Raw genomic sequence first — 14,390 nt, 5'->3', positions numbered from 1 at the left:
ATTCTGCTGAACACAAAGTCTCAAAGTTTCTAATTGTTCATGCACAGAGAAGTTTCCTAGAGTCTCTTTTGTGGAAAAAACTGAGTTTTGCAACATATAAAGCACCTTCTACCTACTAGTGGAAAAAACCTCTTAAGATCGCCCAAATAAAAACTTTGAGTGAACAGGTATTCTAGAAAAATGTAGAATGGCCACCATATGGTCATAATCTCCTCAAAATTTCAGGTACCCCAAGTGGCAGGAGTGTGAAGTGAATGTCAACTGTTGGTCCCACGGAAGCAAAGACCTCATGAACTGTAACTACCCAGACACTTTCAAAATCATCTTTATTTTGGTTGCAAAGGTACAATTTATTAGTTACTTAATATTTTATTTGTTCCCATTTGAAGTCTCATAGTTTGCCATGTAAAACAATGCCTTCACTATCAAACTGCTATATAAAGAACATTATAAAATACAAACTACAAACTAAGATAATCCCCTTTACAGTGTTCACATTAGTGCATCAAAACAATGTTGATTTAAAAAGGCAAGTGAGTTAATTGGCAAACATCCCATTCCTTTTCTAACAAAAGACGGTATAAAATGGTATACACGGTAAACATTACATTTTAAGTGTTAGGTGCTCAAAAACAATAATTGTGGGAAAGTTATTTCCCAAAAGTAATTTTGCCCTAAGGATAAAAATGTAACCATTATTCTATAACACAAAGGAAGGTAATTAATTTTCCACCATAACAGTTGTAGAAATAGTGGAATAACAAGTTGGGACCTTAGACTTCTAAGACAATAGATGGTGCTTTGTCATACTCTTCCTCCAAATTACATTAAACATTTATAGTGAGTACACATACCTCAGTAAATGTCAGACTTAAACAGATCCTATGCAAAAACAATCTATCCTCATATTTACTAGGCAATCTACAGCAAATGCTTAATATATACACATCAGGAGTATGAGATATACTAGGGAATTATTCATTGAATTCATTTAGAATAAACAAGGGACTTAACAGAAAACCAATCATAAAAGTTAAATAGATAGTTTATGCTGTTATGTACCTTAGAGGAAACAAAACAAAACAAAACACACGACAAACAGATACGTTAATTTTGTTAAGTTGTTGAAAATATTTCCTCTGCTGGCCCAAATCAAAATTAAATTTGAGATTTTTAATTGATGTAACACAATTCTGGGTGCATGTTACACTGACAGAAAGACAGATGTACACAGAACTTCACACACACCTTTAAATTTACTAATTCCAAAAGCTAAGTCAACAGGATAAATAAATTAGAAATGAAAGGTGTATACAATGTAGGCAACAACCTAACAGTCATTAGACGGAAAGCACAGAAGGTATATGCCAGCAGTGATATTTAGAAAAACTTTCAGTATTAGAAACTATCAGTTTTAATCCAAAGGAAGCTTACCACCCAAACAAAAATAACAAAGTATGGGAACCATTCTTAATGCAATAGCTTAAAAATAATTAAAAAAAAACAGGATTACAGGGAAATCTTCCAACATAATTTAGCTAATGTAGTGCAACAGTATGCTCCTTTATAATTTTTAGCTTGACACTCTCCATATGATGAGACCAATAATGACAATTCCGATGATAAGGATAAAAATGATGATGCACAGGGTTTTCCTGGATTTGCGCTGCAGATGCAAAAATAAAAAACATGTTTACAGATGTAATGGAGCATCTCTATAGCAACTGAACATTATTTGGCTCATTTCAAGTTTTTATTGCCCTCAAATTTTGGCTCTATTTTTTTTTTGCTGTTCAAAAATCTCTTAAATACATATGGCACTAATTTTTCAAGTAAATTTTCTTGAATTAATTAATGATTCAGGGGTTAGTGATTGAACTTTTGTTAGTCATTTTTCTGGGTGTGGTTAGGCTTCAAAAAGAAGACACAGCATAATGAAAGTTACTGACTTCAGCAACAGACTGAGGTTATCTATGTATGAAAACAGAGAACAACTTAAAAAAGCTTATACATTTTTTGACTTTTATCAGGAAGTTGCTCTTCAAATAAGTTCTCTGAAAATATCAGCAAGTATGTTTGGCAATTTTTCCTAAAGCAACTTTGTTGTTTTCCATAATCATTCTCACTCTTTAATATTAATGGAAACTGCATTCACAATCTCAACATACAAATAAAAAAAAGAGCTAAAAAAATTATAATACAATCATTTAAAAAGTAAAGGTTAAGAGTTGTGCTCCATTCTTCATTCTTGGCCCAGCTGTAGATTTCTATTTCTTTAATGGCTTATGTATCTCACAGCAACATGCAGGAGTCCTTTTTCTTACAAAAGAGAAAAATTTGTAAATTTGCTTTGTGTCAATTATACGAAACAAAGAATTTCCAGGAAGATATGTTTCTGACTCTGAAATTATCCTGGCAACTATGAATACTTTCAGGATTCCACATATTCATATGCTTTTTCAACTGAATACTCCTCACACATGAAACACAGTTTTTCTACAGCTTCAATGTCATCATGCCTCCGTGTTTCCCACAGATGCCACTCAGTCCCCACAGCTGCATGCGTGATGTGTCCACCGAGCAATCACAGGGACTCCGCTCCAGTTCCTTGCTGCCTAGGGCAGCCTCTCTAGTGTGGAGGAGGGAGGTCGTGGGTGTGACGGCGACAGGGGCATTTATCACCTTCCTTTATGCTCGCGGTTCACCCACATGGTCTAGAAGTGCCATATTTTGCCAAGACATGAGTTTTCTATCAAGGCTCCCAAGCAGAGCTATCAGGAAGCTGCTCTTTCCCGGCACTGGTGTTGCCTGGCTCTCTCCTCATCCCTTCAGGGCCTGTGAGTGTAAGTATGGGGGCAGCTTCAGATCTGGAGGTGCAGCTTAGGAAGATGTGTTCCTTTTCCTCAGGTTGCTGCAGGCTTGTCCTTCCACAAAGAGGAAAAGTAAAACCTGGATATATCTCTACATGCTGCCCAAATCCAAAAGCAAAATGAAATAATATGTAAGCCTAGTCACTGATGAATCCTGATGCTTGAGCAGAGGGAACTTCTACGATTAGTGAGAAAAGTGAAAAGCAACTGAAAATATCTAAGATGGTGCCACTTTCTTAGATATTTTATAAAAAGGTAACAAGGTCTGAGAAAATAATTATGAAAAACAACAAAATATGGAGTTTTAAAAGAGAAAGCAAATGCTATGGTTGTATCTAGGGGTTTCCAAAAAGCCTGGTCTTACCCTTGCTGTCTACATGGTCCTAATATTTGTATAGTACTTTACAAGTACTTTATATTTGATGTATTACATATAAACTCCCTATATATGATTCGCTTAAGAAATCAATTCATTCCTAGTGAAGGGTCTGCTAAATGCTGAGAGAGTATAATCGAGCACACTCCAGGCAAGTGTAATTTCCACAGGACCTGATGAGATCTCTCTAGGACAAAGATCTTTGCTCCTCAGTGCAGGGTGTCATTGACGAAAAAAGGAAAATGAAGTGAAAGGGAACAGTGAGAAATGGGGGAAGAAGGTGTCCGAGGTTTCTGGGTCAGAATGTCACAGAGGCACTGGAGACCACCAGCTGTCAGAAAAGCTGGGACTGTCTGCTTCTCTCAGGACTCTAAGCACTGAACTTCCTGTCCTGTGGGCTACAGATCTGGCTCAATTCTGAGAATAAACAGGATAAACCCAGTTTGAAACTGACTGGTGCAATTTCTGACCTGTCTTCCATAGGATTTTAAATTTAAACATCTCCAGCCACTTTAAGCCTGATCTCCCTCTCTCTCTCTCTCTCACACACACAGGATTAGAAGTCTAAATTAGATGAAAATTTATTAGTTAATATTACCTGATATTCTGCCGCTCTTGACAGCTGCTGGTTCGCTTGCTGGACATGCACCTCTGCATTTTCAACATTGGCTTCTATGCTATCTTTAAAATAAAACACATACACACACACGTGAAACTGTTACATGTGTTGGTGCTCCAGTAACAGAGCTGCATAAACCATGAAATTTCATGCAAGGTAAGATTAAGCACGTTCACTACTCATAGTTAATAGTAGTAGTATATGTGCAAAGCTGAATTTCTCTTTAAACTGGCTATGATTCTTCACTATACTATTTCTCAGATGATCCAAACTATACATAAAATTTTGAGGAAAAGAAACTTGATCACTCTATGACAACACAACTCCAAACCTACCTGGTAACTCCTGAAAATCACTGTCTCCTTAGTTTGCACTCTGATGGCCACCTGAGTACTAAGCATCTGACAACTTTCATTTAGGGTAAATAAAGGGAATTAAAAACTATCATTTGCTCTGTGGCTATCATCAACCTCTTTCTGTGCTAAAACCTAGCCTTCCCTAAGGGCCCATGTTGCCAGCTCTAGCGGCTGTTTTCCTTCCCACCATTTACTTACTTTTCTTTCTTTTATAAAAAAATTATCTCTCTTCTCCAATTAGATTATAAGATCTATGAAGTCAGGGACTTTTATCTGTTGTTTAATTTCAGTTGAATCCCCAGTACCTATATTTGCACCTGGGTATGGTAGGCCCTCAATAAATAGTTACTAAATGAATGAATGAATTGTATTCTGAAATTTTACCCCATGATCTCCTGGTGCTTCAGAGGAGATTAAGAATGGACAAACAGTTATATTAAACTACAGGTCAAAGTATTTGAAATGAACTAAATTCAGAAAACATTAAATGTATCTTTACACATACCCAGTGATATCTTCGTATTTCAAAATGACAAAAGTGACCAGGATCCTAATCAATACTGACAATTACACCTTACTTGGAGAACTATTACATTTAAAACTTGGAGGAAGTCTTGGCTCCTGACATTTTAAAAGAATTCTTAAAGACTTTTTAGCATCTAAGTAATACTACTAGATTCATCTACTGTAAAGATACTAGAATGACTGGTTAGGCAAAGAGCTACCTATTCCCTCTAACCTAAAAGACAAGATGACTATGCATAATTATCACTAGCACAAGTTTCCCGAACAGTCCTTGGTGTGATGACAGTTAAACTGGGATAACGCTGAAACCAGGGGTCTGGCTGGAGTGATGTTCCATGGTGCCTTCCATGGTCTCAGTAGCGGTAGATTAAGTTTGGGGCTTCTGAAATACATGAAGCTGGTCATTTCAGCCATTAGGAGCCGAAAACGAGACCTGTTTTAGATAATTCCAGTGATTTTGTCTGTTGCAGAGATTGTGCTTTTGATTTCAGGGGGACCAAAACAGAGAGAGGAAGCAGTTATGCTTGCCTGAGAAGTCACCACACATAAATTGCAAAGGTTGCCCCCACCTCATGAAATCTAATCAGCAGGCTTACCTATCACATCTCCTTGCTCATGAATCATCATTCCCAAATCTTTAAATATTTCATTAATATCCATGATATCAGCCTAAGAGAAAACCACACATATTATTATAACCAGAATTCAGTCCCCAATCCAGAAAGAGGAAAAAATTAAAAAATAAAAACAAAAACTACCATTCATACATAAGTGATCGTACTACTCGACTTAATAAATAAATTCTGGACATATCAAGAAATGGGTTTCACTACAAGCAATCCTAAGTAAGGAGATCTTCAAAAACAGTAATCAGTTCTTTAAAAATAAGTTTGTGTCATTAAAAATACCAAGCGAGGCAGGATGGAAATGAAGGGTTTATAACAAAGAAGGGCCCTGGTTACCAAGTTTATGTTACACAGTCTGATGGTTTTGTTATCACAAGCAGTATTTCCTCACAAGAGTAAAGAATTTTGTTATGAGGTATTTCTAGTAAAAATTTACACATCAATTTGGCAATTTAAAAAATAAAACATTAGGGCTAAATTCAGTCTCATGTTACTAAATAGGAATATGCAATAGAGTAGTGATGGATAAAGAAGTTATAAATTTACTTCTCTTCAATATGTTATAACTAATTTTTGCCTGATTGTAGAGTAAGTTTTCATATTTTATGGAGGGAACAATTTACATATTCATCCTGTGCCTTAGTTTCCCTGTCTGTAAAATGGTGATGATAATAACACAGGTAAGTATTTCATAGAGCTTTTGTGAGAATTAAATGAGATAACAAACACAAAGCACTTATCACAGACTGCGTGGCACATGGAAGCCCTCAATATATGGTAGCTATTGCTAGCTGTTATTGGCTCATCTAAGGAATAGGTAGATTCCAGAGAACTCAGGCTTACTTAACTTTTAGATCTCTTTGATGTCATAAATATACTAAAGATAAATAAAATACTTTCAAAGCTCTCATAGAAAGTCTTATTCACGCAGGTATGAGGTTTATCATGTGCCATGGAAGCCACCCAGTCTCTTTGAATGGATATTTATCTCAAGACTGATTATTTTCTCAATGTTAAGGTGACCTGAGATGACTTAACAGAATAAAAAACAAAAGCTGGAGTTGAGGGAGGTATGTTCTCTCATCTTAGCACAAATTCTAAAAAAAAGGGAATTATTCTAATTTATATAAGAAATGCCACCAAACAGATAACATTTACTCATTTTCTTTCTCCACCCCTTTCCTAGCATTACCTAGGCATCCTGAAGATAAACACATTAAGAACAGAGCAGAAGTCCACCTATATGGTGTGAAGCTTACTTCAAGTTGCCGAATAGAAGACTCTCTCTCATGAATAAGGCGGAGGTCATCCTCCGTAATTTCTTCATCCTGCACCTGCACTTGCGGTTGAGTTTGGCTAAGAGAAAGAACAGAATATGGAAAAAAGAAAGACTGGGATTAAATAACAGGACGACTTTCTTTACTTAAGAAATACTTAATAAATGGAGTATTTTTTCTTCAAAGTCTGATAATTGCTCCCTTAAATTCTAAGAACAGAAGTGTGAATCAAATTTTATTCATGTTTCACTTCACTGATACTATTTTTTATTGTTACTTAATTATTGGAGGCTACATTTGGCAACAGTGTATTTCTTTTCAGTTGACTTAAACTTCACATGAAGAAATAATCCATATCAAATGATAATTAACTCAGCAATATTTTGGATAAACAACTACTTATAAAATAAAGTATTATTGCTATTAGAATGTTATCAAATTAGTAATTCATACTTTATAAATCATTTTGAATTTTTTCAAATTTGTTGTTTTCTATTTATAAATAACAGGATAGTCATTACATAATATACTGAAAGCTTGAATTCTATTTCAGAGACTATAGTGTATAAAATGTATATGAAAAATCTATCTTTTGATCTATATAGTGTTTTCTATTTCTTACCTTTCCCAGGATACAAGATTCCTTTCTTTTGTGCTGTCCTCAGGAAAACCACCCTGAATAATTCAGTAATAGAATGGATTGAGAAGGAGCAAAGAAAACCACCATAAAACTCACATTTTCCTTTATAATAACCTAACCTGATTTATGTATGCCTGTGTGCACATGTGTGTAGAGAAAGAGCAAAGTTCGTGTTCTAATTTTATAGGTCAAGTACTTCAAGTAATAATAAAATTATATCCTAAACTGACAAGGAAGGAATTCATTAAATATTCTCAAGGGCCAAATAATAAATATTACTTGATCAAAACATTATGTAATCTTAAAACCTCTATATTAAGAAACAAAAAACTCTTGACAGTTTCTAAGGGAATTTAGATTAAGTCAAAATCCCCCTTTACATTATCCTTTTATGTATTTTCTCCAGTCTTCTATTCATTTTCAGTGTTTATATGACACACTGTGCTCATCTGCATCCTCTTCATATAACCCAGTAGAGTAAAATGCTGTCTAATCGAGCACAGACACAGACAGCCTCAAGTACAAATCAGTGTGGGAATACTAGTCAGGATTTTACCTCTCATCTTTTCAGACAAAATGTTCCTATATTTTTGTATAATCTGTAATGTACTGTTCCATGACATGAGCAAAATAACCACAATACATAACTATCATCCTTCTTAAAATTGAGCAGAAAAAAACTGAAAATAAATATTCAAATACCAACTTCCAAGATATTTAGGTATTTATGACTTAAAGGCTCATGCCAGTGTAGTCTTTTAAGGGACCCTTAGAGAATATCACGTTCATTTTTACAATGCCTTTTCAAATACTTACAGATACTCTGGAACTGGCTCTTACTCGAGCCACAAACTCTTTCTCTTTCTCAGCAGCTTGCCTCTGGACCTTTTGAAAATTTGTCAGTGATGTTGTGAACTCAGCCACTAGGCGATCCTTCTGTATTTTCCTTTGACGCTGGAGGAAATGGGGAAAAAAACCTACTAGAATCAAGCTGTGAAGTTCTATAGAATTTGCAAAAGCTGTTTTACCACTAACTGGCTCTTTATTTAATTCTGAAATTCTCACTCACTCTCAATTACAGGGTCTTACTCAATAAGTCTCAATAACATTGACAATTAACATTCAAATACTGTGTACATTTACCTTGAGGTAAAAGGCCCATAATGCTGGATTTCTCACCAAAAACTTTTATTCAAACTACTGGGCCATGATTCTGAGGTTATTTCAAAGTAGTCTTTTTTTTTTTTTAGGAAAATGAAACCTTAAACTCTTACCTAAGCAATAACTTTCACTAAATAAGCAAGGAATAAAGACATGGTAAATGAGTGTGCATGTTGCATAGAGTCAGTCCTGGAAAGCAGGAAACAATTACTCAGGAAGCATTTTCTGAGCACATAATTATGGGTCACAGCAACGGCATGGAAATAATTTTTGCTTTACTGAACCACAGGATACTAGCTGGGCAATTAAATAGTTTTGTGTTATGTGAACTAATCTCAAATAGAATGCCCCCCTCCCCTAATTTCCTTTCTAGTACAGCAATTCAAAGATCCTACAATGCATTTGATTTCTTTCACATTCATTCAGCACATCAACAATGCGTCTTTAAGCCTGATACCTGTTCGCTGGGGGTGGTGGGCAGAGATCCAAACTCTTTAATGTACTTATCTGTTTCTTTGGCGAGTTGGTTCGTGTACTGCTGCTTCTGATGCCTGAAGGGAGGAAACACGCATTAAGGCCAAGAGGCTAATGTATTTCTTATTTAAGCTACGGCTCAGCCACTTCAATCACCCCTGATAGTTTCATAAAAATCACTTTTTTATAGACTGCTTCCAAATTTTCCCTATAAGAACAAAATTTGTAGGTTCCATTCTTTGATACATATCGAGCAAATTGCACATGGGAAGTTCTTGATTCACTTAGGGTAACTCAGCTTTGAGAAATAAAAAACAGCAGCCATTTGGACAGAAAGATGGCTTGAGCCGGCACGATACTGTAGGATGTCTGGTGTTGGAGATACTGGAAGTATGGGAGCCTTTTATCTGCATCCCACAATTGAGAAGTCACTGGAATAGGTAAAAAACAGATCTGTTGCCTTAGATTCTACCTAGTTCCTAAATCTTAGGGTATATCTAGCCTCTCTTCTTTCTCTCCTGTCCATTTCTATCTTTAAGATTCTTACAAAAAAAAAAAAAAAAAGGAAAGACGAAATAAGCAATAGTACAAATTTCCTACTATTTCAGTCTGCTGTGAAAAAAATAATATTGTTTCTCTGTAAAGGAAACAGGATTACAAAAGGTAAACTGTACTGTATCTTTAATTGGTATCTTTAGCTCTCGTTAGCAGGCTTATGAAGTAAAAAAGTAAGATTTTAAATAAAGAACTTAACACTAAAGAGATAAGCTTGTATTAATGTGATGCTTTACAAATTACAGTATTTGTACCTCTCAAATATATTCTCTCTTATTATAACATGTATCGCTCACACTTAGGACACTTTAAAATAATGAGATACTACATAAAAGTATGGTTAAGTGTTGATATCTGTATTTGAGTGATAAGGAAGAATTACAGCCTACTTACATATATTTATCATGTACCCCATCTTTAATATGCCTTTTTAAATCTTTAGGAAACATAATATAGTTAAATTTCTTAAAGGAAGGTTTTATTTTATACCATTCAGAATCTCCACTATTGACACCTTAGCAAATGTTGTAGCTATTAAGAATTATGTGTTTCTATTACATTTTACTTTAATAAATGATGGTTTAGTATTTAGATTTGGGGCATTTTTACCACCCTATCCATCCACTGCAGAAAAATACAATATAAATGAGAGAGAATTATAAATTCCTCCAGTTTCACATCAGAAAAAATATGAATTCTTATTACCTCTTTTAATTTCTTCCTCTTTGCAATTTTTCCTTTTATGGCTAATGTTTGGAATATCACCTACTACATATATATTACTTGAAATTTGGCTGTAACAGCATTGAATTAGATTTAAGATTCAGGTTCAGAATGATGTTAGACAAATCATCAAACCCACAAGAGATACATTTTCCTTATGAGCAAAATGGAAATAGTTTGTTTAATCTATACATCCCACTCCAATTTTGTAGGGTTCAGAGAAGAAAATGTGTAAAAACTATAAAATCTGTAACACCATGAAGTATTATTGTTCTTCTAACAACATATTTACTTACTAAAACATGTATTATATAACCTCATGATAACTTTTTTTAAACTGAGGCTAATGCTTTCCTAAATTAAAGGATCTCAGCATAAGCTTTTGGGAGGATAGCTCATATTGGGTATGTACTGGATCTAAACGAAATAAAAACCTGGTTATTGTGGGGATTGTCAGCTATGGGAAGTAAGTCACATAAACAGAGAAGTTTAGAGTACCATTTTTCAAAAGCCATCCAAAATAACCTATTTAAATAGTATGATAAAGGCAATAAAGGAAGTTCTGCTCTGATAGAGTAAGTCAGATCTTTAAAGTAAAAGGAAAACACTTGCCTACATTGGACAGGGAAAAACCTACACAGAATCTTGGTACAATTAATTTTCCATTTGCTTCTCCAGTTAACATAACACTATACCCTATTAAAGCAACACAACAATAGGTCTTTCTTTCTGTTTAATTAAATACTTACAGCTGTTGCCTCAATTCAGGTGAGTCTTGAGGTGTGCCAAGTTGATTCAGAGTCCTCTGTATTTCCACAGCTATTATGGCGGAAAATAAATATATGATTGTTACAAACGTCAGGACAACAGAAATTAAGTTAGAAATTAACATAGGCAATTGGACAATTAGAAAATGATAGAAAAATAAAGATGAAAACATTAACTGAGAAAAAAGAAAGGGTTTTGTTTTGTTTAAACCTAATTAGTGACAATAATAGATTACTTTTTAAGTGGAAATTGTGTGGAGATGTGAACATGTGAAAATGTACCTATGATCCAGAAATACTACCTTCTTTCCTATCACATCAGAACATTTAGTACAATGGCACATGGACTTTCACTTGAACTCTACTGGCATAAAAAATGTGAGGAAAACAATTGTAAGAATTACATAATTCACCGCTATATAAAGTGAATGAATCAGAGTTAATAAGTGAGGGAGGACCAGAAGATGAGGGAGAACTAGAAAAAAGCATTTTTCGATTATCTGTGTAATAACTGAATCAGGTAAGGATCATCAAAGGATGCTAAAAATAGAAAATAGTCACACAACCTGAAATTTTCACCTCACAAGTGACATTAATTATAAAAGTGTTAACTTTATCATAGATAAGTTTGTTGCTTAAATCAAATGACCAAATTTAGCAGCACCAATGGGACAAATCGGTATTAAGAGCATCCTGACATGACGCAATGAGAAAATCAAATGGGATCTACACTTTTTTCTTGCCAAAATATTCAACCTGAATCCAATAAAAAATCACCCCAATGTAGAACTGTGGTGTAATCTACAAAACAACCTGGTCTGGACTTTTAAAAATAGCAATGTCACACACACACACACACACACACACACACACACACACAGCACAGACAGGGAGCTTTCCACGCACACACACACACACACACACACACGGCACAGACAGGGAGCTTTCCACACACACACACACACACACACACACACATGGCACAGACAGGGAGCTTTCCACACACACACACACACACACACACACACATGGCACAGACAGGGAGCTTTCCACACACACACACGGCACAGACAGGGAGCTTTCCACACACACACACACATGGCACGGACAGGGAGCTTTCCAAATTAAAGAAGTAAAGCACCCAAAAATACTAAACTACCCAAAAGGCAATGTATGAGTTTTGACTGGATTCTGAATCAGTCAAACACTATAAAAATACTGTGGAGACAACTTAGATTTTGAAATCTGAATTTGGAGAGAAATAGATACTAGACAAAAGTGGAACAATGTCAGCAATTGGTGAGCCTAGGTGAAGGGCATGTAAAAAGTTCGCCCTACTATACTTCTACTTTTCATAGGTTTAACATATTTAAGATGATAAGTCAGGGTTTTAAAATTCATGCTAAGCTCACAATCCAAAATCTAAGTACTGCAATAAAAAAATCTCTTCACAAAAGGGGAGATCTATAACTTTATGCCAGTGTGTCCACAAATAACATGTTATGCAGAAATAAGTTGAAAATCCATCTCAAAGCGGTGAAGTTTCACATTGCCCAGAACTAGGAAAAAATGATCTAACCCACCCATTCTTTTTATTTTAAACAAGTGGTGTATTTATATAATTTAAATGTTTTAAGATAGTCATCATTTATTTATGGGATCAAGGAAATGATTGTACTCCAAATGCAGGATAATTGTGTTCATTGAGGATGATGTAATGAACATTGCTTTCAAGTCAAAGTTGGAAAATATAAATACTGCAGAGAGTCATAGAGCATATAGGGACTGTTAACCTTTCACCTAGTTTCAAAGGAGTTTTTTGCCTGTTTCTGTTTGGTAGTAGATTTTTCTTTTGCAGGGTAGAGAAATCATGTTTGCTGTTTTTAACTTATGACTCCTTGCAATTAGTTATATATTTTTTTCTCAATCTCAACAGGTTTTTTGGACTTTCTTACAGGAATGTAAAGCTTTTATTTTCAAAAGAGGTATGTTGATTAAGACAAACTGTAGCGTGGACATCTGTAGGATAGTAGCAGGCATTTCGCTCATCTCTCGAGGGTTCTTATCTTTTAAAAAAGTCATTTTAAGTGAGAAAAAACAGATTATTTAATAAATGACACAAGGAAAACTGACTATTTGGGGATTGAAGCAGAACTCTATCTTACTTTATTTAACAAAATAAATCTGTAATAAGTTATTAATTTAAATATTAAAAATTTAAATCATTAAATTGACACATGAAACTACAAATAGATATTTAGCATATGATCTTATTTATGATTTTAGAGGAGGATAAATATTACCTAATGATATAAAACTAAAAAGCCTGGAGGAAAATACGACAAATTTGACAACACAAAACTTTTTAAGTTATATGAAAAATGTGTACCTGTACTACAGATATACATAAATTACACATGTGTATGTGTGTATATGGGATAAAATATCTGCAGCCATTGAGAAGGAAAGGTAAATATCCCTAACAGAGAAAAAACTCCTACAAATTGGTAACAGAAAAATGGATAAAGGATATCATCTTGATATTTACAAGCAAACAAACATGAGAAATTCAACTTCTCATCAATAATAACTTTTCACAGATCAGACTGGTAACAAGAAAAATAAGCAGGTAAAGATATTATAATCAAAGCCCTAAAAACAAGAAGTAGAGACACACGTAGGAAGAACAATATCAATATTGCATGAAGAACCAGAAATTATTGAGAAAAAGTCACACAAGCCAGCATAAAAATGGGCCAAGAACAGTTACTTTAATAATAGTCACTGGATAAATGAAAAGCAAAAAACGTCTGAAAAGTAGATCAATCTTGGAAAGCATAAATAATTCTGTAGAATTGCTCAGCCATTAAAAAGAATTAAGTAGAACTGCTTCTGACAGGCCCCATGGGAGCCTCTATCTACCAAGTGGTTATTTCCCTGGTATTTTTAACAGATATACTCAGCGAGCCCAGTGTTCACCCTTACCTCCTGAGTAAGGGCTCTCAGGGGAAGGAAGAGAGATCATCTGAAGCCACTGGAGGCGCTGCATGCTAACAAAACTGTAAACCAAGAGCAATTACCTACTCCTGTCAAATTGCTCAGAAATGCCACCACAAGCCGAGGGTGCTGATGCCCTCCTCTTCCCACTATGCTGGCCAGCCTGGCAGGGGCATGCAGATGTCATGATGGCTAGAAGTGTTTTCAGATGCTGACTTCAAATTCAATAACCTGCATTTGAAGAGATCATTACAATCTCCTGATGATACGGTAAATACTTACTTGCTCTATCTTAAAAAAGGAGAGAACATGAGAAGAAGTTTGCATTCAGTTGGATGAGACAGAAGTGAGCTTTCAGTGTCAGGGTTATCTATTATACACACAATTCATCTCTATACTACAATTTAGTTTTCAAGGATGATCA

The 14,390-nt window shown here is 34.9% G+C and overlaps 1 protein-coding gene across 3 annotated transcripts in view; it reads right to left on the bottom strand.

The window, feature by feature from the left end:
- Positions 1 to 309: 309 nt before the first annotated feature.
- STX7 (syntaxin 7) overlaps positions 310 to 14,390 on the bottom strand; it is a 42,355-nt gene continuing 28,274 nt past the window's right edge. For 2 of the 3 annotated variants that reach the window (XM_036903772.2, XM_036903773.2), the window contains exons 3-10: positions 10,952 to 11,021; positions 8,908 to 9,001; positions 8,106 to 8,243; positions 7,272 to 7,324; positions 6,632 to 6,728; positions 5,343 to 5,415; positions 3,845 to 3,927; positions 310 to 1,666 (exon numbers count right to left, since the gene is read on the bottom strand). In XM_036903772.2, coding sequence (XP_036759667.2) covers positions 1,574 to 1,666; positions 3,845 to 3,927; positions 5,343 to 5,415; positions 6,632 to 6,728; positions 7,272 to 7,324; positions 8,106 to 8,243; positions 8,908 to 9,001; positions 10,952 to 11,021 — 701 coding nt within the window. In that variant the 3' untranslated portion in view covers positions 310 to 1,573. The other variant, XM_036903774.2, reaches the window with a different exon arrangement.

Source organism: Manis pentadactyla, chromosome 12 (assembly GCF_030020395.1).
Source record: "Manis pentadactyla isolate mManPen7 chromosome 12, mManPen7.hap1, whole genome shotgun sequence".
Classification (NCBI taxonomy): domain Eukaryota; kingdom Metazoa; phylum Chordata; class Mammalia; order Pholidota; family Manidae; genus Manis; species Manis pentadactyla.
The sequence above is the reverse complement of the archived record's forward strand: the minus strand, read 5'-3'. Positions and strand labels throughout refer to the sequence as shown.